At 40.8% G+C, this 22,931-nt stretch overlaps 1 protein-coding gene across 3 annotated transcripts in view; it reads right to left on the reverse strand.

Moving 5' to 3' along the window:
• Positions 1-640: 640 nt before the first annotated feature.
• Positions 641-22,931, reverse strand: part of LOC108116168 — a 32,663-nt gene continuing 10,372 nt past the window's right edge. For 2 of the 3 annotated variants that reach the window (XM_041818659.1, XM_041818660.1), the window contains exons 2-10: positions 8,785-9,387; positions 6,343-6,459; positions 5,843-6,278; positions 5,493-5,741; positions 5,153-5,412; positions 4,942-5,086; positions 4,651-4,800; positions 4,408-4,588; positions 641-4,341 (exon numbers count right to left, since the gene is read on the reverse strand). In XM_041818659.1, the coding sequence (XP_041674593.1) occupies positions 1,778-4,341; positions 4,408-4,588; positions 4,651-4,800; positions 4,942-5,086; positions 5,153-5,412; positions 5,493-5,741; positions 5,843-6,278; positions 6,343-6,459; positions 8,785-9,374 (4,692 nt within the window). In that variant the 5' untranslated portion in view covers positions 9,375-9,387 and the 3' untranslated portion in view covers positions 641-1,777. The remainder of the gene's footprint in view (positions 4,342-4,407; positions 4,589-4,650; positions 4,801-4,941; positions 5,087-5,152; positions 5,413-5,492; positions 5,742-5,842; positions 6,279-6,342; positions 6,460-8,784; positions 9,388-22,931) is intronic. The other variant, XM_041818661.1, reaches the window with a different exon arrangement.

Here is a 22,931-nt window from a genome sequence, read left to right on the forward strand (position 1 = left end):
GCTAATCATGAATATCTTTATTTTACTTTGGTTTATTTATTGAATTTATTCCATACAATTTCATATGCATTTTGTATTTGTTTTCATTAAATCATAAACAGTTACATTGTTTTACATTGTACATTTGATTATGTCTTACTTAATATGTATTATTATTTTAGTTCATATTTGTATAATTCTTGTAAGTGTATATCATATGGTTATGTTTATTATGCATATCTGTGAGTGTGTACTTGTTCCAACAGAAAATCTTTTTAAATAAAATAAAAACAATTGATTACCGATTAGTTATATATTTTTAAACGGATTATTCTTGAGTTTCTGCTTGCTTTGATTAATGTTTAACCGTATTGTTTATAATAATATAATAATTAGTTAAAGCTACAACTTAGTGCGCATTCTTGTACTTCGCCAACAACTACAACAAAAGGTATGACACATAAACAATAACAAAAAAGTTGATCGTATTTTTTTTTTCTTTTTAACAACAACGAACATATAAAATAATTTGTTGTTAAACAAAGAAAATGTAAAAGTTTTTATTTGTTGTTTGTTTTTTTTCTTTTTTTTGCTTTTACTTTTTCCATTTTTTTATATCACAAGTTAAAATTTTGATTATTGTTTGGTCAATTTTATTATAATATTTATATAGTACTTGTATATATATGGTATTAGGTATGTGTGTAAATTATGTACATAAGAAAATATACTAATAGCATAATTTAATAAACATATTTCCGTTTACGTTTCTGTTAGTTTCTCATATAAATTGGTCTAGATAATCAAGTCATGGTGTTTCATTAAATTGGTTTTTTATATTTTTTTAGGATTTTTGGGATTGGTTCGGCTTCGAGTTTTAAGGGGATTTTGGTATACAGAGCAGTACTAACGTTTCGAGAATGACATACGATGTATAAATAGAGTTAAAAATAGTTGTTTTTTAGGAGATTACATAGAAATTCGAGTTAGTTGCATGCGTTAAGTTGAGAGAGTTTTTCATTTTTCTTGTTTTAGAATAATTAATCGTTTTTATATTTAAGAAATATTTATTTATGAAGTTCGAAGTGATGTGGTGGTGTGTGTCTAGGAAAAGGGGGGATATTTATCGATATGGTTTTAGGATAATATTGAGCTAAACTGACTGACTGACCAATTTCCCAAGACAACCTCTCCTTTACTGCTTTGTTTCAAAGATAATGGTGCTAAGAACATATAAATTGTACAAAAAATCAGAAAAATCACTTCTTTGAAAACTCGCTTTTTCTAACTTTAAAACAATAACTTTGAGATATGTAACTGATTGTTAGGTTCGTACTCCTTGAAAACCTTGTCTGCTATTAAATTCTATTTTCACATACAATATGCGATATGTATATAGGCAAACTATATCCCCAACATCCAAGAACACACTCCATCACATCATCTACAAACCCCTATTTTGAGCTTCCACTTTCCAGTTTCGATATTAGTGGCAGGTGAGGATTAAGCGTGGCTAAGCCTAAAGAGCCATCAGACATTCGACTCTCTGACGCGGCCCTTTACCTGTAAATTAGTTTCGAGAGACGATGTATTATCGGATATATATATATATAAACGTGGGTGCACATGCTTAGGGTTCGATGCACATCTAGACGTAGGTGGTGTAAGGGGTTTTACACATAGACAGACGAGCGTGCGATATGTCAGGATTGGATGGGCTTCCATTTTGGTTTTCACTTTCGTTTCTGTCGGCGGATTCGGTTGCTTCTCCATTTCCGCTGCCCTCGATCTCTCTGGGTTATGGGGAGAAGACGCGCAGGGATCTCAACAGAGTGGCCAGGACATTGGCTAGACACTCAGCTTGCAGGGCCAATTTCCCAGCCCCAATAGGTCCGATTTCCACACCTACTAGCTCCCTGAAACTACTTGCCACATCATGAACTTTGAGCACTATATTCCGCGTCTGCAGGGGAGCCGAAGTGTGTCTGGTCATATCCTGAGCCAACTCGGTAATCCTTCGAATGGCCGTCAGACAGGAAGTTAGGTGTTCGGGCAACGTAATCAATGTCATGTCGGACATGGAAGCCACCAGGAATTTACTGGCCGTAACCAGGGCCAAAGTCTGTTCGGTTAGTTCGTTTCTGGCACGCTGGAACTTCTCTTCGTCGATGGAGGTCCCTCCGCCAGCTGCCTGAGCCACTGAACACTGGGCGGCCACTTGGTCCAACTTGATCAGCAGACCAGCCATGGCCACATCCGTTTTGGCCAACAGCGCCTCGCCATCAATCAAGTGACCATTTTTAATGAACAACTTCTCGCCATGCAGCTGTTGTGGTTTCTTGGGGAGCATGGGGAGTGTTCCATTGGTTTGGTTCAAATGGGGCAAACGAACGGTGGCCGGTATGGGTGGTGAATAGTGGGCAGGTGGTGCAGATCCAGGTGATGAAGTGACTGGAGAATTAACCCCGTTCGAAGGACGCGGTCGACTGGCGATGGGTGGCAACGGGGGTTTCTTGGGGCCACTCACCAGGTTTCCAGTGGGACTGCTACATTGGTTTCCATCCAGCGTGGGACTTCCCCTCGGTGGCAGTTGTGGTGGGCAGAGTTCCCTTCGCTCCTGCGGCTGCATCACTGGGCTGGCGGCAATCCTTACCTGTTTTTTCGGTGAGTAACGCTGCAGTAGTTCCGCACTTTTCGGTGGTCTTGCCGGCGGTGGTGAAAGCTGCTCGGAAGTGGGTGTCCTGGGTGGTGGTTGGAGTTCCTCTTGATCTGGTAGCTCTTCCTTTTTGCTGGTGGGACAACAGCTGAACTTGCTCTTCCGCTCCACAGTGGCATATTCAATTACATGGGGTGAAGGACTGCTAGTTCCATTGTTGCCATTGGCAACCGATTGGAAGAACTCCCTCTTGGCCTGAACTGAATTGCTATACAGACACTCCGTTTCCACCGGCTGGACCACCTGCTGTTGCTCCAAATTCGGAGGTGGTGGTATTATAAAGGACATAATCTCTTCGGGTGTTAGTTCCTTGGCGGGTGTGGCTTTCTGGGTGGGTGGGGCCACCATTATTTGCTGCAGAAAACTGTCCAGCTCCTCAGCCTTGCCCTCGAAACCTTTCGGTGGAGCTGCATTCATCAGAGACAGAGAGTCCAGCTCGTCGGGGGTTTGAGGTGGCGGAATGGCACGTAGATCTATAAGATCTGAATCGGTCTCAATGAAGGTATCTTCCCTCACTTCGAAACCATAAATCTCGGATAGCTGACGGGCAGCCACATCCGTATCCGCTGCTGCTGCATTGCTAATCTCCTTCAGCTGCTGGAGATACTCTCGCAGGTTGTAGTCCTTCGTCTCGGCCCCAAAATGTGTGCCATCTGGACTGTGCAGGCCAAAGCTGCTCCTTTGCGAGAGCTGCTGTTTGACTGCTGCTCCTGATCCTGCTTGGCCTGCTGCCTGGAGCAACATCATCTGCGGTCTCCTAGCTGTCGGTGATTGAGCAGGTGATGCCACGGACTCTGAATCACTCTCGCTCTGAGAGAAATCTGTGCCCAGGGCCTGCAAGTCACTCAGCAGCTGACTGAAGCCATTGAGTTTCCTCTGCGGTCTCGGACTGGATGTAGTGCAGAGACTGGGTTTCCGCTTGGGTGTGGCTGGTGTTGCAGGGGCAGATGTCGAGACTGGAGCAGTTTCCGGAATGGCGTTCAATCCTTGGGTTATGCCACTCAACTCGTGGTTAATCGTCTCCGCCAGTAGCGTTAGGGAATCACTATGTTTCAGGGGATGTCCAGGTGGAATAGCGCTTCCCGGTCCCAGAATCACTCCACCCTGCGACTCTTCCGTTGAGGAAACCTTACTGCTGTTAAGACTATCGCAATCAGAGTCGAATTCCAGCATGGCCACTCCTCCTCCGCCGCCACCCTGCTCCTGTTCACTCAGATATTGTTCCGAGGTCTGAACCAGGTGTTGTAGTTCCTGAACCCTTCTCAAAACCTGCTCGTTCTTAGCCTCCAATTGATGACTGCCCGAGTGACTGCGTCCTTCGCAGTAATTGCTTCCACTACTGTCACTCAGTCCTGAATCCTTGGCCGCTTCTTCAAGCAGTTCGGTGGCCATCACACTGTGCAAATCCAAATCCATGGCATAGGGCAGCGAGGGTGGTGCCTGCACGGAGGTCTGCTGCTGGAGCTGACCCCTTTGGACCAGCGGATGATAGGGCGGTGCCATCAGGAAGTTGACGCTGTGCGCTCGAGTGTGGAAGGGAAGCAGGTAGCTCCATCCCGCAGGGAGCACTGTGTGCTGGGACAAAAAGCCCGGCGAGTTGTCCTCGTCATTCGGTTCTCGTTCTCGCAGAATATTTAACACGTTGCCTGGGAACGAAGAGTAAACATCGTAATGATTTCAGTTAACCAAAAGGAAATCTATGAATTCCTCACCTGTCAGCAGTCGATAGTAGCCACCAAGGACCAGACTGAATTCGCAGCCATCTCGATCTTCCATGATAAACTTAACAGCTCGATCCCCGAGCATGAATATGGATACACTGCAGGTTACATCATCCTCGCGATTCACCACCACATGGGTGAAGTCCTCGATGGCGGAAATAGGTTGGGGCTGCTTGGAAGCACAAAAGAAGTTATAGAAGATTCTCAAATCCAAGAGATTCCAGATAGACTCACCACCGAATTGCGTGCACTGGATATCTGGCTGAGTCCAAAGCGTGGACTAACCAGGAGGACGCGCTCGACGCCCTCTCTTTGGTTTGTGCTAAAACATTTGGCTCCATAGCTTGGTAAGCTAGCGATTATATCTAGATAATGGAGTTTGGCCTGTAAATAAGAATAATTTTTAAAGATTTTATCTTTTAAGTAAAAAAGTTTTTAAAGACTTTTAAGTAGAGGAAGTTGCGCTTTTCAGACTTCTTTCTACTTTCCACCCACTTAAACCACATTGAATTGCCTTTCGCTCACCTGCAGCTGTGTAAGAACCTTGCTGGAGGATCCCGTCATCTCCGCGTTGAGCTTCAGGAAGTGTGAAATCAGCCGTCGCAGTTCCTTCCGCTTCATGCCCTCGAACAGACTCACTGGGACAAAGCGTTCCAGTCCAAACTCGCGTCTGAAAGGAGTCGGAATTTGCATATAGAAAAGAGAGAACATCCTTAAGGATTTATGATGAACCTACTCGACTAGTTTGACGGTGAGCTTGGCAGGCGCAAAGTTATTGGCCAAAGCATGTTGATGCATATGGAGGGCGGCCAATCGCAGGGCCAACTCCGGCTGCAGCTCAGGCGCGAATCTCTCCTGGTTAACATCATTGCAGCACTGCAAGTACAGGTAGTCCAGGGCGTGAAGATCCCGCTGTGCCAGCTCCGCGGCCGAAATGGGCACAAAGGTGATGCGGAAGAGACACCTCAATTTGTGCGCCCCCGGACGAGCAGCAATCTACGGGAGAAACCAGGCGGAAATTCAAAAATAAATTACATTTTGCTTTCAAAAAGTGTGTATATTGAGTTATCACCCACCCTGGCCAGTGATTCCTGGGGATCCAGCAGGGTGAGCTTGTTCCGTTTGAGACTCTTCACGTGCTCCAGCACCAGACTGAAGAGCTCTCCACAGCACAGACAGAGCTTGTCCAGCAGCGAGCTAACCACATCCTGTACTGTGGTTGTGGCGTCGTACTTGAAGGACTTGGTCTGTCCATTCTCTAGGAACACCTTCAGCACATTGGCCATCGGGGGTACGCAGATGTCTCCCAAGGAGAAGGCCGAGGGCTAAAATGAAAAGTAACAAATTAAAATAGTTAAGTTTATTGCCACTTCAGAATCTGCTTGCAGTCTTGTTCCTAATGGAAAAGTCTTTGCTTATAACTCACCGGAAACAGTGGGGCTCCATTAACGCAGACACTCTCTGCAAATCGGACTCGACTAGGACGCGATCTCAGCTTGGCTCTCTTTCCAGCGGAAAGAAGGGTGGACTTCCTGCCCGGAAGGACGCAGTGCGCCATGGGTTGGCAAACGAATAGATTAACCTGCGACTCACAAGCTCGCACCAGCTGAATGACATGATCCCGTGGTGCATCCTTCACATCCTCTCCGTTCACTGCCAGGATCTGATCACCAGGCTGCAGTTTTCCAATACTTGGACCGCCCTCTGTCACAAATCTAACGATTACAGGACGTTCACTTCCAGCCACAAAACCGAAACCCAGGCTGGCATTTCTCTGAAGTTGAACCTGTCTTGGTTCTGGGGGATGTTCATCCCAGCGTATGCATTCAGGGGCCTCATAGGTGGTCGTCTTGTTAAGGTGGCTAAGTGAGGGTAGAAAAGGAGTTAAGTAGCAGTTAGTACTAGCTAATATTATGGGTAACTCACTTGATATAGTAGGAACGACCCTTGGAGTCTATGGCACGCTCCCAGCCATATGAGAGCTCTTCGTGTTTGCTCCAATCCTCGCAAGCTGGCAGCCAGCCCGCAGATTGCGTCATGTGACTGAAAGAAAGAAAAATCAAATATTTAAAACTCACTCATAGGAAAGCCATTTAAAATATTTCAAAGAAAGAAATCAATACCCTAGGCAAATTGCTTTCATTCATAATAAACAACGATTGTTATCTTAAGTTATTCCTACGAGACTTGCATTTGTAATTACATAATAAATATAAAAAAAACCGTTGACCAAATATTGACTTTTGAATGGTTAAGGAATGTCAATGGAATTGTGTTTATACGATTGACTGTTACTTTTGCTCAGTCAGCTGTCAACTGCAATTTGTAATCCAATACAGGTAAGAAGTATATTGTATCTATACTCAGTACTAACCGCAAAGTCCATAGATAGAAATCGAACTAACAATCATCAATGAGACATAATAAAAAGAACGTTCATTGGCTTAAAAAATGATATAGCAAAGATTAAGAAATATTTAATTTTTCCATAAAAATTTAACATTCCAAACTCTGCTTGCCTGTAGGCCACTCACTTAGTTTAGTTACCAAGAAATTTGTGGTTATACTCTATAATTAGCCTTTTGCAAATATTTAAACCATATTTCTATTTATAAATCATGCCAAAGTTTTGCTCTTGACCCGCACCACCCACATTGACCCTGAACTTGCGGTCAACACTTGGCCACCCAGCCACCTCCCACATCCTCTAGCAGAAAACCCATTTGTAACCATTCTAAGTACGCCAGTAAATATCTGTTTGTCCCTGCGGGTGAGCTAGAAATGCATTTCAATTGACATTAATCAGAGCTAATTGGGTTATTTGCTCGACTTTGCAATAAACAGCAACCCATAATCGGGCCGCAGAACTAAAACTAAAACCCAGCCCCAGTCCGCAGCCCTATAGAAAACAAACTACAGTTGGACTTCTATGAAGTTAAACATCAAAAAGTTCAAGATTGGTATTTATAGTTTGAGGCTTTTAAAGTCTTTAAAAGCAGCGACTAGAAATTGTGTCTTTAAGTGTTAAAGAACTAACTTGTTTCCTAAAAATATTTAATTTTAAATATTTTTTTCCTAACATATGAATTTTCTCTTTAAAAGAACTTTTAACTTATTATTCCCTCCAATAAAACCCTTCTAACGGATTTAAGAACATAAGTTAATATCTTCCTAGCGGAAGTCATTACCAAAACAAGCCAAAAATAATTTTCAAATTATAGAATCGCGGAAATTATAGAAGCTTGACTGTGGTGGAACCCAAGCTAGATCCCGGCGAGACCCATAGCGAAACCCCAGCTAAATCCAATTGCAGCCCACATCAGCCACCTTGGTGGCTTCCGTTGCTGTCTTTCTTCATTTCCTGACTGCACACAATTGTGATAATTAGTTTTGCACTTTTGCACACTCTCGACGAGCAGAGGATGGTCGTAGGAATGGGTATAGGGATGGCTAGGGGTATGGGTATGGAACCCAAATGGCTCTGTTCACTCATTCAGTCTATCGCCCTAGTGGCAGTCACCCAGTCCCATCACCCGTCGTCCCCCGCTTCACTCGACGGTTATGGCATTTTGTGCGCTTTCAGTTTGATGTGCAACAAAGTGTAAAATTATTTAATAGAATTTTGTGCATAATCAATTTATGTGCAGCAGAGAAAGGCAGCCCAGCATTCAGTCGCCCATTCAGCGTTCTCAGCCACAACCAAGGCATCTAACCAACTAACCAGGACCAAAAGTCTGTCCGTCAGTCTGGCAGTCACACTGACAGTCTCTGACATTCTGCCTTTACGTCAGTGGACCAAGCATAGAAATGCTAAAACTTTGCCCGGTGCTAATGGCTAAATAAATGTCCGAGTTTCTGCTTTGTTAAATATTCCTTTTTGTGCGTGGCCAGAGCGGGGTTATTAAAGTGGTTTTTGAAAAACCACCAACGAAAGTTTCCCACAAATAATAAATGTGGCAATGTCTAGAATAGTTATTTTTAGGATGAGCTGTTAAAGGATGATTAAAGGTATTAAAACTAGAGTTTTTAAATCATTAAGGATTTTTGAGCTAGCTTTTTGAATGTAAAGTAGCTAAGCTTTTTAAACCTTACATACAGCCAAGAATCATAATCTGGCAAGAATCATAAATCATTTTAACAATCTTGAAAGTTCTAAAAGGTTTCCTAATTGGCAATGGCAATAAATCTATTTTGCGCTGCCTTAGCTAAGAAACTTTTTAGTTAAAGAAACAAGTAGAGCTTGAAGCTGATTTTCATTATAGTTCTTCTCTCTCCTATCTCGTATCATTTCTTATTCTCTTTTCTTATCATTTAATTAAAGAAAAGATTTCTATATTCCATAAACATAAAGATTTTATTAATACTCACTTGCAATAGTATAGTCTGCCCTCTTTGCCCACATGAACACTCCAGCCAGGCTTAAGCTTTTCCTGTATGGCCTCCAAGTGTCCATCAATTTCTGGCCAATTTTCGGACATGCCAGCGATGACACCACCATGACTTTGACCCAGAAGTGGCCCATAGATACCAGTACTGCCGCAGTTAGTGCCATTTCCAATACCAATTCCATGGTCCGTTGTCGTTGCTGTCGCCTCCATTCCGGCAGATGTGCCTGATGTTGCTGTTGCTATGGACGTGGCTGTTGTTGCCAATGTTGTCGTTGGGATTCCGGAGGATTGGGGCAGCGGACATCCGTTGGAGCGGGTGGGCGTGGCATGGACAACGGAGCCATTTGTTGTCGGCAACGTTGTCAATTGAGGCGATGATGTTCGTGTCAGTAGCAAGGGCTTGGGCTTGGATGTAGCTCCACCGCCTCCGCCTCCGCCTCCAACTCCACCTCCAACTCCAACTCCTCCGCTGCCAGTTGCTGGTCCTCCTGCTGATGTTGCTGTTGTGTTGGCGGCATTTTGTAGCGGATAGACATCACTATTCGAACGCCCCGAAGGCAGTAACATCATTGAAACACATTCGCTGCAAAGAGAGGAAGAAGAATAGGGAGGGGACATAAGTCAACTTGTTGTCGTACCATTTTCACACATTGTTCGTGCCACAAATCACATTCCAAGACCAAGACCAAGACGGCCGACCCACTTTGCCCGCAAAACAGGCTCCTCCATAATTCAACATCCAGCTAACAGTCTGAAAGACAGACTGGCATAGCCATTGCCTTTTCAGTTCGGGACTGGACACCAAAAAAAAAAAAATAAAAACAGGTCCCCCATAACAGACATCCCCATTACCATGGTCATCATCGTGGTCGTGGTCGTCATGGTGATCATTGCGATGATCGGCATTGGTGGGATAGGTTCAGGTTTTAGGCCAACTTGTTTTTAATGTTATGACACAATTTTCGATTTGCTTTTACTGTTTAGTTTCGTTCTCTCTTTTTGCATATGTTTTCCTCCTTTATTTGGCAATCGTGCAAGCTTGCTTTTGGCCATGGCTAAAGGAACGGGTTCCGAACTGAGATCAAATTGTTGGCATAGTTTTTGGGTAAATGGAGGAGCTCTTGGGTGAAGGATCAAGGCGATAGGGAAATGGAAAAGAGATGGTATTGTTAAGGGAAGGAGTTATTGGATTTCCAATCTTAACTTGCTTTTAAGTTGGCTAAGAAGGTTTTACTCCAAAGTTGGTTTATTTCAATAAGAAATTTTAATAAAATCTTCAATTTAAGGATAACATTTCATGGAGAAACATAGTGAATAGTATAAATAAGAAGTAATAGTAGTAGTAGTACAGATTAAAATCTGTAAGCAAAACATTTTTTCGATTTAAATTTCATTCCAATTTACATTTTTCCCAAATACATGCTGGTACAAGCCAAACATGCCAAAGAAACTGAAACAAATTTGAACCAATTCGTTTTGGACAAATCCATTCAGGCATTGCCACAGAATTGATCAATCCCGCCCACATTGTTTACACTGTCCAAACTCCTCCAAAATAATATCAAAGAGCATTTGCATAATGTTTAGATTTCAACGCCACCACCGACAGCATTTTGGCTTTTCGCTTTGACATGGTTCAGTAAATGGCTTGCAAAATATAAAAAAAAATAAGGAAGATTATTCTTTTTTTAAATTTATTCCACAACCGGAAAAGGAAAAAGGAGAAGGAGAAGAAGCCGAAGTGCAGAAGGGATAGAACCTGGCACATAGATACGTCTGCCAGACGGTGCTACTCGTCCGGGTGGAGGATGAATGCCAATGGCCGATAGTGCGGCTAGTTGGATGAGTCCAAACAACAAGCCGCCAACAACAAGAGGAGCAAAATGGATGTGTTTGTTTGCTTGCGCAATTTCACTCGATGGCTTGGTTGGCGGAAACGGGGCGAAACGGAAAAAGGAGTCCTCCAAGTAGAGTGGAATGGAGTGGAGTGGGGTAGAGGATGGAGATGGCTATGGAGTTGGAGTGGCGTTCGTATAGATGAGACTTCAAAAAACTAGATACGACAGAGCCCAGCCAAACAAAGAGACATCCATTAGGCGAGCAGAGTCGAGTTTAGTCGAGTTGAGTCTAGTTGAGGAGTCTACGATGGAAATGGAAAAGGAGCAGCCGGAGAGGGGAGCTCATCATGCACCCAATGATAATGACAAGGAGAGGCAAAAGATATGGGTTCAGCACTGGGGGAAAATAAGCCAGCTTAATAATAATAATAAGAAAATCTCTTGCAGTTTAAGAATAAACCTTAAAATCAGAGAAGCTTTTAAACTAAAAACTGTAACAATCAAGGTTAAGTTAAGAAACTAAGTTTTCTTAAACAAAAGACTAACTCTTTCTATACTCTATCTAATATTAGAATATATTCCTTATAAAAGCTTTCCTAACAATCTTCTTCCAGTGTCAAGGCAGGCAAGTAACGGCTTGGCAAACAACGGCAACCGGCCAGCGACATGGTCAAGTTCCTTCTCCGTCTTCTCATGTGCATTTTCCTTCATTCTTCCTATGTGGTGGAAAAGTTTCATAAACAACTTCACAGAGACACACACACACCACGCCACACACACACACGAACACTAAAAACTGGAACACTTGAACAATGTTTTGAATTACATATTTTCTTTGTTTGGGAGTGGACCAAATAGACAAGTGCAAAAATGTTCATAAAGTTGTTCATTCGTTTTTCTTTTTCTTCTTGTTGCTGTTTTTCCTTGCTGTTTTTTGTGCAATCTCTGGCTTGCTTTTTTCTGGGTTAGGAATGCTCGAGTACGGAATGTTGATTTGACTCGAGACAGGAACTTGCCAAGCAGCTGAACGAGTTCTGCCAAAAAGGATACTTGCAGAAATAATTCGTTTTAAATGAAATATTTTAAAGAAATATTTTTACAAAGTTTGGGATCTTTAATTCTCTCTCAATGGATCAGAGAAAATGTTGCTTTAAAGGCCCATCAACTGCTGGGCAAACAAAAACCAATTTTAAAAGAAGATCACACATTCCCCTTACCCTTGCAAGAGTGCCTACAAAAAAGTGGGTAAGAATTTCAGTTACCACGCTCAGAACTCTTAACTGTGCAAACATTTTCGCTATCGTCAGAAGCTTTTCACATCCAATCCAAGTGTAACCGATACGAAATACGAAAGCGGTTCCAGCTCGGGCCGCCCATACATTTGGACACCAAGACCAAACACACAAAAGTTGTCAAGAAAGAATGGTTGGTTCGCTTTTGGAGCGAGGCGGGGCGGCACTATCAGGAAGGGGATATGGTGGTTGGGTGATGGAGCTGGCACCGGACAGGAAGGAGGGGCCAATGGAAACGGGAGCGACACTTCCAGCGAATGATTTGTGTCAACAGAGAGAAAAGGCAGCTGAGAAATGTTTATGCACGTGGCACTGTGGGTGTGCGAGTGTGTGTTAGTATCTATGTGCGATGGATGACGTCGGGGCAATGACAGAGATCAGTAAATGGAAACCACACATTGTTCATACAGTTAAGGGCACAATAATAGCTGCTTTGATAGTAGTTAAATGAAAATGATTATCTAAATACAAAGCTTAGGAGAAGAAGCAGTTTACCTCATAGATTAGTATCTTAAATTGTATCTTTTTTAATCATTGTTTAAATATTTATTAAGATTACATTGTGAGAGCAATTAAAATGTTAAACACGGAAATGTTTCTTTTCATTTTTCTACCAAAACTTTCAAAAACTAAAAACCCTTAACAAAAGTTTAAGCAAACCAAAAAACGAACTTTCCAACACAAAGCCATAACAAGCATTTTGCATAATCATTCAGATATGAAAACATTCAGCGAAAAATCCACTTAAAGTTGTAATTCTCACAGATAATTGCATGAAAAGTGCGGATAACATCTTGATTGCTATTATTTTGTCGGCAAGTGTCTGTGCCACGACCAGCAATTGTAAAATGTCAGTGCGGAAATTGTGCGAGGCAATGAAAAGAACTAAATGGAAAGACGGCAAAACTCTGATGATGGGCGATAACAAAAAGAGCAGCATCAAGAACGAAAATGTTGACCAACAGTAACAAATAAAAAAAAGTAAAAAAAAGTAAGAAGAGAAAAACAAATAATAACAAACAAACAAACAAGCGCTGAAAAACAAAGTTAAGCTCTGCAAAGTGTCCCAGTTCCGAGGGCTTAAATGAAAGGTGGATTGTTATTGCCATTTCCCCCTTCAGTCTGCCGCAGCCAGAAAATTTCTACTACCTCCTTCTCCTCTCTTTTGCGAAGGAGGAAATTCTACTTTGTGAGAGAAATTAAACACAATTTGTGAATGCATTTTGTTATTGTTGTATTAAAGACTCCAGCAATTTGCAGCTCTTACAGCAGCCCAGTTTATACCTCCCAACCCAGCTCTACCCCCTTTTAGTCAACTTTTGCTTTTACCAATTTCGCTCTGTTTCGTTATTGTTAATTGAAAAGAAATTACGGCCGCACAATGGTATAAAATTGCTTGACGTTATTTATTTTGCCGACGCTGTCGCTCATTTCAATTACATTTAACACAAAGTAAAAGTTGCAAAAAATGCCTGTGCATATTATAAAAAATTTATACACGTACGTCGAGAGTCATAAATATAAAGCTGAGTTCAAAATAATAACTGGTGTAATTGGTAATTAAATTATTAATATGATTTTACTATAAGTTTCAGGGGCGATTGCTAGTTAAGTTAGGCAATAATCAAGTTAGCTTAACAATGAATTTAAGGCCGCAGAAATGCATTTTACGGCCTTTTGGCCGGTTACCAATTCATTAAACCAATATTAAACTTAGTAACAACAATAAAATTAAGATCAAAATGCTTTAAACATCTTTCTGCTACACTAAAAACAGTTTTAAACCAAAAAATAGTTTTGTCTTAACATTTTTTAAAGAATAAACTATTTCATCTTAAACTGTTTTTAAAAGTATTATAAATTCGCCCAACTTTATCTACCGCAAATCGATAAAATTAAAGCAAAACCTTAAATAAAAAAAAAGCAACAGCCTTAACACCCCGTAGGAATAACCATGTGCCAGCCATTTAGTTAGATCGTTATAAATACAGATGCGTTTTGTGCCAGAGTGTGCGTGGCCATATCCATATCCATATAGACATATAGATATATAGACACGGCACCCATAACTACCCAGCCATCGATATATCGGGATATCGCTGCCGTCGGTTGTGGTTGAACGTGATTCTCCAAATGTCACGCACACACGGCAAAATGAAATGAAAGAAAATCAACAGCGGTATATCAATTTGTTTTATTTTTTTCCCAGCACGATTTTTTTTTCTGTTTTTTGTTGGTGGGTGGGTTGGGGGGTTTTGGTGGTCGGTACATTCATGGAAACGCTTTCGCTTTAGACAGCCACCGATAACATCCATTCATAAAACTTGGCTACCCGAAGCAACCTCTGCCATGGCAACAACGTGGCAACTGATAAAGCGCGAACATCTAGATAGTTTTTGTTTTTCATATGGAAAACCCAACTATGCAACGCTTAGCTGATCTTCTACGTGAGATTGCATATGAATTAGGAACTTACAGAACTTAATTACAAGTATTTTCTGGGATGGGTTTCATAAAAAGTAAGTTATCTAAGAAATTTATATAAATTAACTCGAAAATGTATGATTTTTTTAGGTGAAAAAAGTTTTTAGTTCATTTTAACTTTAAATTTTATCAAATAATCGGATAAGTTTCTTAATGAAAAAGCCTTTTGGAATATATACTATGTATCTATTGTTGCTTATACAAATCTTTCACTTTATATCACAAAGGTTTCTTGTATAAATACATTTTAAACACAACATTACAAGCCATTAAGCAACTTCTGCAAATCTTCCTCCTCTTCATTCACCTCTTTGTACAAATATCAGAAACATTTCCAAATTGATTATCTTAGTCTCAACCCAAAAGCATTCCAAGTACATTTAATTCCAATCGAAAACCGTAAAACAAACATTTGCACTTCTTAGCAGCAGATCTATAGAACATTTGAAGTTGCCTAACCAAATGGAAATGAGCTGCTGCATCACTTAGGGCCAAAACATTTAATCCAACTAATTCGGGCCATCATTAACTGGCTAATTTCACACTTTGAGCGGGGATAATACAACACAAAGAAGCCTCCGACATCAGATGAAACGGAAAACAGGGCGAACAAACAATGTTAACAGAAGATTCCTTTTTGGCCAAGCAAAACGACGACGGCTCATTAGCAGAATCACTTGGGCATGCCGAAAAGCAGGCAACACAAATACCGACACCGAGCTAAAGATACAGATACAAAAGGCATTACAGACACATTTTCAGATACAAAACTCACTCGGCTGATTACAACTTAGGGCGAAACTTTTAATTGATATACGGTACGGAACAACACACACACACCACACACTCAACTGCCAAAAAGGTGGAGAAAAAACGTTGACTTACAACGGACAAATAATGAGTTTTTAACAAGTTCACGAGAAGAAAAGGAATTTGTTATAAGCAAAAAATAAAAATAAAGAAAAAAAGACGAGAGAGTTTATTAAGTGCCTGGCGGGCAGACCTGAATTTTCCTCTCAGTTTTTTTTCTCTCTTTCCGTTCTCTCTACATTTTAATAAATACACCAGTGAAATGTCAAACGCATCAGCTCAACGAAAGATGAGCTCGTACACCTGAAAGTAATATATATATCTATATAGAGGGGCCCCTTCATAATGCCTGACATAACGTGACATGGAGACTTCGCTTTTGAGGTAGCTTCAAAATGAAATGCAATTTTCACCCAAGTACCCAAGTCACATATCATGGGCCAATCGTGAGGCATCTAAAGGGGAAAGAAAGTGACGGAGTGGTGCTGTTAACGTGCCTTGCTTTTTGGCTAACCTGATTGATTTCAACATATTCATCAGGCAGTGCCATGACCTCTTCTTCAATCAACTCTCCTCCTTCCCACCTCATGAAAATCCGTCCAATTCACTTATTCATTCACTTATTGCCACACTCACACTCAGTCTTGGCATGTGGATACCTTTTGTTTTTTGAAAAACAGCACGTGTCTACTACAGTGAAAATGATTAAAAACTGTTTTTTAATAGTCTTAAAATCGAATAAATGATTTGCTAAGCTAACCAACTCTTAATAACCGAAAAAACGAAGCGATTACAACAATGATAATAATAATATTTTCTATATCTTACAATCATTTTCTCCCAGTGCAAACCTCTTTGACTCTCCATCTTCCAAACATTTTCCAATGCCATCTAGCAGCAGTCACGAAACAGGCAGCTCTATGAAGTCTCTAGGATTATTGAAGCGATGTCTCAGTTTCGTAGTTTTCCGCTTGACGCAAGCAGGCTTTTGTGGCTTTTGGGTTGGATGTGAGGTTGTTGGGGGGTTTAAGGTTGGTGGTGTACTTCGAATGTGTTAACAGCCCAGATGTTGTTGCTGCCCTGCCGGGGGATTATCAAATTGGCCCGGAGATTGTCTTGGTTGATGGGCAGCATCTGGTTAGGCAAATGTCGTCAACTTTTGTGGCTGTTGAAAATTTGCGAAAAGAGTTCCTCCAACATTTTCGACTTGCTAAACTTTTGCCGATAAAATGCGAAGGGATGTGTATGGGAATGGAAATTCAAAACCCACTTAATACCAACGTATTAAATTTTTAATTAAATTGGATCATATATTGCGTATACGACATGTTAAATTTTCATTTGCCTTAAAAGCTTTAGAAATTGTTCAATTTTATGTATTTATTTTATGCTAATGAAGGATAATATTCTCGTTCGCGCTGCGTAACTTGTGATTGTGATTTATGAAGCCAATTATTATGTTGCTAATTGAATGCTAAATAGTTGAAATAAAAAAGGGAAATAAATTCATAATATTTATGGGCGGCAAAAAAGCGGCAATAAGTATGAGTTTTATTTTTGCATTTGTTAAATGCTTAAACGACCTGTGGCATTTTCACATAATGTGGCTAACAAAAAGTATAAACTACAATTGTCCGCGTTTATGTTATGCTAATGAAGAACTTTTATCGCTACAGAAACTCGAATGATAATTTATTGGATATTTCAAACTGATAATAAAAAAGCAATAAATATTTTTTCAGATAACAAATAAAGCCAATTATTATCTCAAAAAAGTACATAGTAATGGCAATGTCCACCCCCTTTTATTAATAAATCGTAAAAAATACATCTTAGTAATGACCAGAAAACCAATTTGTTGTTGTCATTGAAATCTTTTCAATTACCATCCTAAGTAGCAGTTGATACAAGACAAGACTCCATTTCCATGGTCTGTTACCCAATCGACAACGGAGGCAATCCCAGGGATTATGTTCCCCCCTCCCATCTCCAAAAACATCTTGTAATCATTTAGGACAAATGGCCTTTGGAGGAGGAGGCATTAGACATTAGGCATTTCGAGAGCCACTGAGCAGAATGTAAATTTTTACGAAATAGCTGAGAGAACGAGAGACACTTGTATCATTAACAGCTGTTTCACATGACACATGACAGGGGTGGGTGGTATTTTGGGTGGGTGGAGTGTGACCCGGTGGCAAGGCCATCTCACGCTACTGCTGCTCACTGATGATGATGAGTGAGTGCAGGCGAGAAAATAGGTGGGATGACTTAACAAGCACACGCCCTCCATCGCTAATGACTGCGAATGAACCTCCTTGACACAATTATGAAGGGAAGAAGATTCTCAACAGATAGAGGGGGTTTGAGGTGGTGATTTTTCGAGAGGGGGGGAACCCTATTCAAGGCAATGGAGCAGCTTAAAATAATGGAAACAAATTGCAAAATTGTTTAATGTTCGTGGCGCGTTTGGCAATTTGTCGTCCTTCATTTGCCGCACACTTTCAGTTACACTCAGGACACAGACACACACACACACACATACACACCCAAAGGAAGAGAAATGGAAACCGGATGTAGGACACAATTGGCGGAAACGTTCGGCCGGGGAGTTATTGATTTTCGAATTTAACGGCTTTATGCTTTATTGGCCAAGTCAATTGTTAGCCATTTGTTTTTTGCCTCTGGCTCAGCTACGACTTCTGCTTTTTGCTCCGTCTTTTGTCTCAGTCCCACAACCTAGCCTGCCTTTTCCTTGGTCTCTCCTGCGGTTTAACTGCCATTTTCAATGTCTAAAGTGAGCGGTGGGCTTAACAGATTTATATAATTTAAAACAAAGACCAAGCCATTGCCTTTGGGTCTTTACATTGGCAAACTCTATCAATAAATTACAGGGCCTTAAACTGGATTTGTATAAATTAGCAGTGATCTTTGTAGTTTCTAGCAATGCTAGAAGTTTATGCTTTAAAGGATTCCCTTTTCTCGACCGTTCACTGTACCATTATTTGCCTTGGCTTCCGGTCGCGCTTGGTCTGCTTTGAAATTGGTTTCTCCCTTTTTGGCCTTTTCACTTAAACCGAAATGTCATTTCGATTCGGTTTCTTACAAATGGCCATTCAGGTGGCCATCCCCCTTTTACCCCCTCACCCCCTTTCAGATCCACCTAGTCAATTTGTTTGCCGCTTGTGTTTTGGCGAATTAGCCGTTTAGCCACAAGGCTAAAAAAGAAAAAAAAAAGAAAAAAAAAAGGGAAAAAGAGGCGAAAAACTGAGCAGGGCGTTTCAGGTGTGCGTGTATAAGCCCAAGGCAAAGCAATTTATAGCATACATCGTGGGGCAATCCGCAGGGTCCGCAGGAGCATGTCCTGTTCACTCAGGCGGCAAGTGAAGGGCTTTAGGCTATCAGCCAAGCAGGCAGTCAGTTGACCTTAGCCTTATCCCAAATCGAAAATACGTTAGATAAGCAAGATGTTAGACAACCTTCCTCAAAAAAAAAAACACGAAAAAAAACTTCAGTTTTCCATAACTTCGGGAGAAAAACTTGGCGCATTCCTTGGCAGACAGAACTTGGCAAATATTTTCCCACAAATACAAAGAAAAAAACATAGCAGAAAATTGTCTATGGTCCTTCGGGATTTATCTATGGAAGTTGGCCAAGAGCCCGAAAGGTTGATTCAATTTCCGTTGAAATGAGATTAACTGGAATGTGCAAAATTCATGTTTTGTCAAAATTAATTGGAAAATTGAGCGTAGAAATTTGAGGAGAAAAATGTGATGAATATTTTTATAGAAGACGAAAAGAATTTCCCGATGGACAGCAGCATAATTTGTGAAATTTTCCACTGCCTATGTCTCTTGTTTAAGGAAAGTTTAAGGAGTTCGTGAACTATTTTTTTATAAAATTATTATTGATTGCTGAATTTATGATGAATGACAAGAACAAGTCAGAATGATGGATGCTTTATGTTTGACGTTTTCATTTCATCAAAAATACTTAACAAGTGGAAAAGGCTAGAAAAACTTTTGTTTCCCGAGGGAATAAATGCCATTAGGTTTTTCTTAAATGATTTATTTCAAAGAAGTTTTTAAGAAAGTGGAGTTTCTAAGTGCTTTCTTGCTTTCAGGAAAAACGATATTAAAAGATTACTAGGAAAAACAAAGTACTCCTTCAAATAATAAGTATACCAAAAACTAGGTTAGATTGGCATTTTCAATTAATTGAAAAGTATTTTAGCTGTCAGGGCTTGAGGGCTTCTAATTGCAAAGACATTAAATGAATGGAACTTAAAAAGTTCAAATTAAAAATTCCCGAATCGTGTTCAATCGAGGAATGCCAACGCTCTGTCCTCCATGGATTCATTAGGCGTTTGGCATGGCTGGCTCATGGCTCAGGTGACGTACCGAGACCCCTCTAATTTCCTCCACAATGCTCACTTTGTTGGCCACTCGAATGCAGGTGGCACACACACACAGGGACAAAGCAAAGGTCCTTACCGTGTGCACTTGCTATAAATAAACGCACACACTTACACACACACACACACACAGGACAAGCACGTAGCAGGACTTCTTTGGTGGCAGTGGCAGTGGCAGTGGTAGGGACACGGAAACAGAAAACGCCCCCGAGGCGCGCATTAATTACAACTTCCGGTTGGAGCTGCTCCATGGATGGGGAAAAAACGGAAGAAGGGAAGCGAGAGAACGTCAGATAACAAAACAGAAAACGCCATTAAACTGATTGAATGACAGCCTGATCAAATGAATAAGTGAATGGATGGGGAGCCGTTTGAGTTTGGCTTGAAATGTCACGTTTTGTCGAAGGCGAAAACAAAATCCAATCAGGTGATAAAGTACAGAGAGTTCTTGCCACGGAGAAATCAATTCTTATAATATTTAAAAGCACACATTAAGATTATTTTCTCAGTAAACAAATTGCTAAATGCAAATCTTAAACAGAAACATTTAACTATGTAAATTTGAAATCAAAGAAATCATTAGTCTTCTCTTTTATGATGTACATTTTCAAGAATCTCTCTGATTTTCCCACAGTGAGCCACCACTAAAAGCAAGAATGAGGAAACCAAATCATGCAATCAATAAACAATGATACGGGGGCCAAGCAATTCCAATACCTATTCTATTCTTTTTTCCCCTTACTTTTTGTTTACACGAAAAATTTGTTAACAAGTGTGAAGTGAAATGCTGAAGATGGGGAAATTAGTGCCGAGATGGATATACATTTCCAAATGCCACTGAAAGAGAGAGAGAGAGAGTGGGTGAACAAAGGGATTATTGACTTGGGCCAAGTTTATTTTACGCCAAATGAGCTCAACCGCAAAATATCGATTTAAATCAATGTCCATCCAACTTCCCCTGTTTTTCATTTTTATTTTTTTCATGGGCCCGCTTCTGTTCTGCTCTGCCAAGTGGATTTGTCTACATCTGAGGTAGGGGAGGGGTTGTGAAAATGGTTTGAGGTTGGATGGGGGTATAGAGCGAAGAGTGAGGAAAACCTGGAGGACTGAGGCAGGTCACGGTGCCTTGCCTCCATGAATGGGAGCTCGTGCACATGGCTAAAAAACATGGTATGAGCTTTTCAAAGGGGGCTGCTGCTGCTGCTACCCGTTGAGGCTGCTTCTGGCTTCTGGCCTGGCTGCGTCTTTTTATTTTTAGACATATCGACGTCTCAGCTATAAATATTATTTCTATTTTATTACACATTTTATTCCATGCGATGTTTTTGCGTTACTCTCTCTCTCTCTTTCGTTTTTCAGCGCTTAAGTTCTACGTATTTTTTTCTAGTCTGGGCCAACATCTGGCCACAGCACGTGCCAATCCATTTGAAAATCCCTTCTCTCAGCATACAGCATAGCTGGTCATAACAAAAAAAAATAAATTATATTACATCGTTGTAGAAAAAAAAGCAGAAGAAACGACATGGGACACAACGTCAAATGTGCATTAATGTTTGCCCAGCATCGTGTTTATGCTGCCAAGAAAGCCATCAGAGGAAAGCCAATGCCCAAATTTGATTTGTTTGACTTGAAATAAAGTTGTCACAAAACAAAAGAGCCCGGCAGCAGCCTGACAAAGATATCAGATTTCGGGCAAAGGTTCTGGTTTTATGAAAGAGAAAATATTTAGTTTATGTTGGTTAAAGGCTTGACAATGGCTTCTCGGTATTTTTCGAGATAAGCATCGATTTATTTTTCTTATGAAAATCCAATCATGGCTCGTTTTTATGCGGGTTAAAAATGATAATAAAAATATTTTTGGACTTATTTAGGATTTATGTTGGCTTGTAATTTTTATATAACGATAAAAGTTATAAGATTATATTCCATATACTAATTTCCTAATATCTTTTACCTTTGTCTTTCTTAGCTTGATAATTCTTTTAAAAAAATAAAACAAAATCATCATTCTTTTTAGATATTTTTCATGAACAATAATACATTCTGTTAAAAAGCCTTTTGAGCCCCATTACCTCGTACATGCCCCATTAAAATCATTGATTTTTAACGATCTCCTTTCATAATCCATCAAGATCTCTTGCTGCATGAGATTTATATTCTTAGCACGCTTCAAACATCCATCTTCACATTAAAAATCATAGAAAATCATAGAAAATAGGGGCAAAAACGAGATCACTTGTCGACCGAAAAACCGAAAACGAGGCAATGTTAGCAAGTTGAAGACCCCAAGAAGGCCCTTAGACCCGCAAATAGATGTAGCTGAAGGGAAAGGCTATGGGATGGGCACTGGTGAAGAGGCGTTGGCATTGCGTTGACGACCACGTTACGACTGACTGACTGAATGACTAAGAGAGTGAATGAGTGACTGACTGACTGACTGACTGACGGCTCTTACACATATAGCACATCCGACCGATCCCACCTAACTGAAAAATGAGATCTTGACAAGCAAACGAAACGCTGAAAGTTCAACAAACAGACTCTACCCCAAAAAGCAAGATATCAAGATCAAGCCGATTTCAATGGAATTCCATTTAGTGTTGGCCAAATAAATAACAAATACGACAAGAGAACAGCAACAACAGGGAACTACAAGTGAAGTAAATTGGGGAGAAACAAGTTCAAGACGAAATTAAGGTGAAATTCTGTTCTGTTTGGTTTGTAACGGAAAGTCGCGACTTGAGTACGCCCAGAAGAGTCATAAAAAATCAATGTTTGAACTCGTCTTTTATTGCTTGATTCTGTTCTGGGGAGTGCTTGTTGATTTTGGTGGGTTGGTAAATGTGGGAGTTTGAGAAAAACTGAGAGTTGTTCAGCGGTCACAGTTTGGCCCTTATCAACATTTGTCCAGGCGCGCAATAAACTCCAATCTATTGTGTTGGCCCAGGTCATTACTCTGGTCCCTGAAATGGCAAAAATAAAATGCTGTATGGGAGTTTGGGAAATGGCGATTTGGTGGCATTAGATATTATTATACCCGTTACTCGTAGAGTAAAAGGGTATACTAGATTCGTTGAAAAGTATGTAACAGATAGAAGGAAGCTTTTGCGACCCTATAAAGTATATATATTCTTGATCAGGATCAATAGCGAAGTCGATTGAGCCATGTCCGTCTGTCCGTCCGTCCGTCCGTCCGTCCGTCCGTCCGTCCGTCCGTCCGTCCGTCCGTCCGTCCGTCCGTATGAACGCTGAGATCTCAGAAACTATAGCAGATACAAAGTTGAGATTAAGC

The sequence above is a fragment of the Drosophila eugracilis genome, unplaced genomic scaffold, assembly GCF_018153835.1.
Source record: "Drosophila eugracilis isolate 14026-0451.02 unplaced genomic scaffold, ASM1815383v1 contig_367, whole genome shotgun sequence".
NCBI lineage: Eukaryota > Metazoa > Arthropoda > Insecta > Diptera > Drosophilidae > Drosophila > Drosophila eugracilis.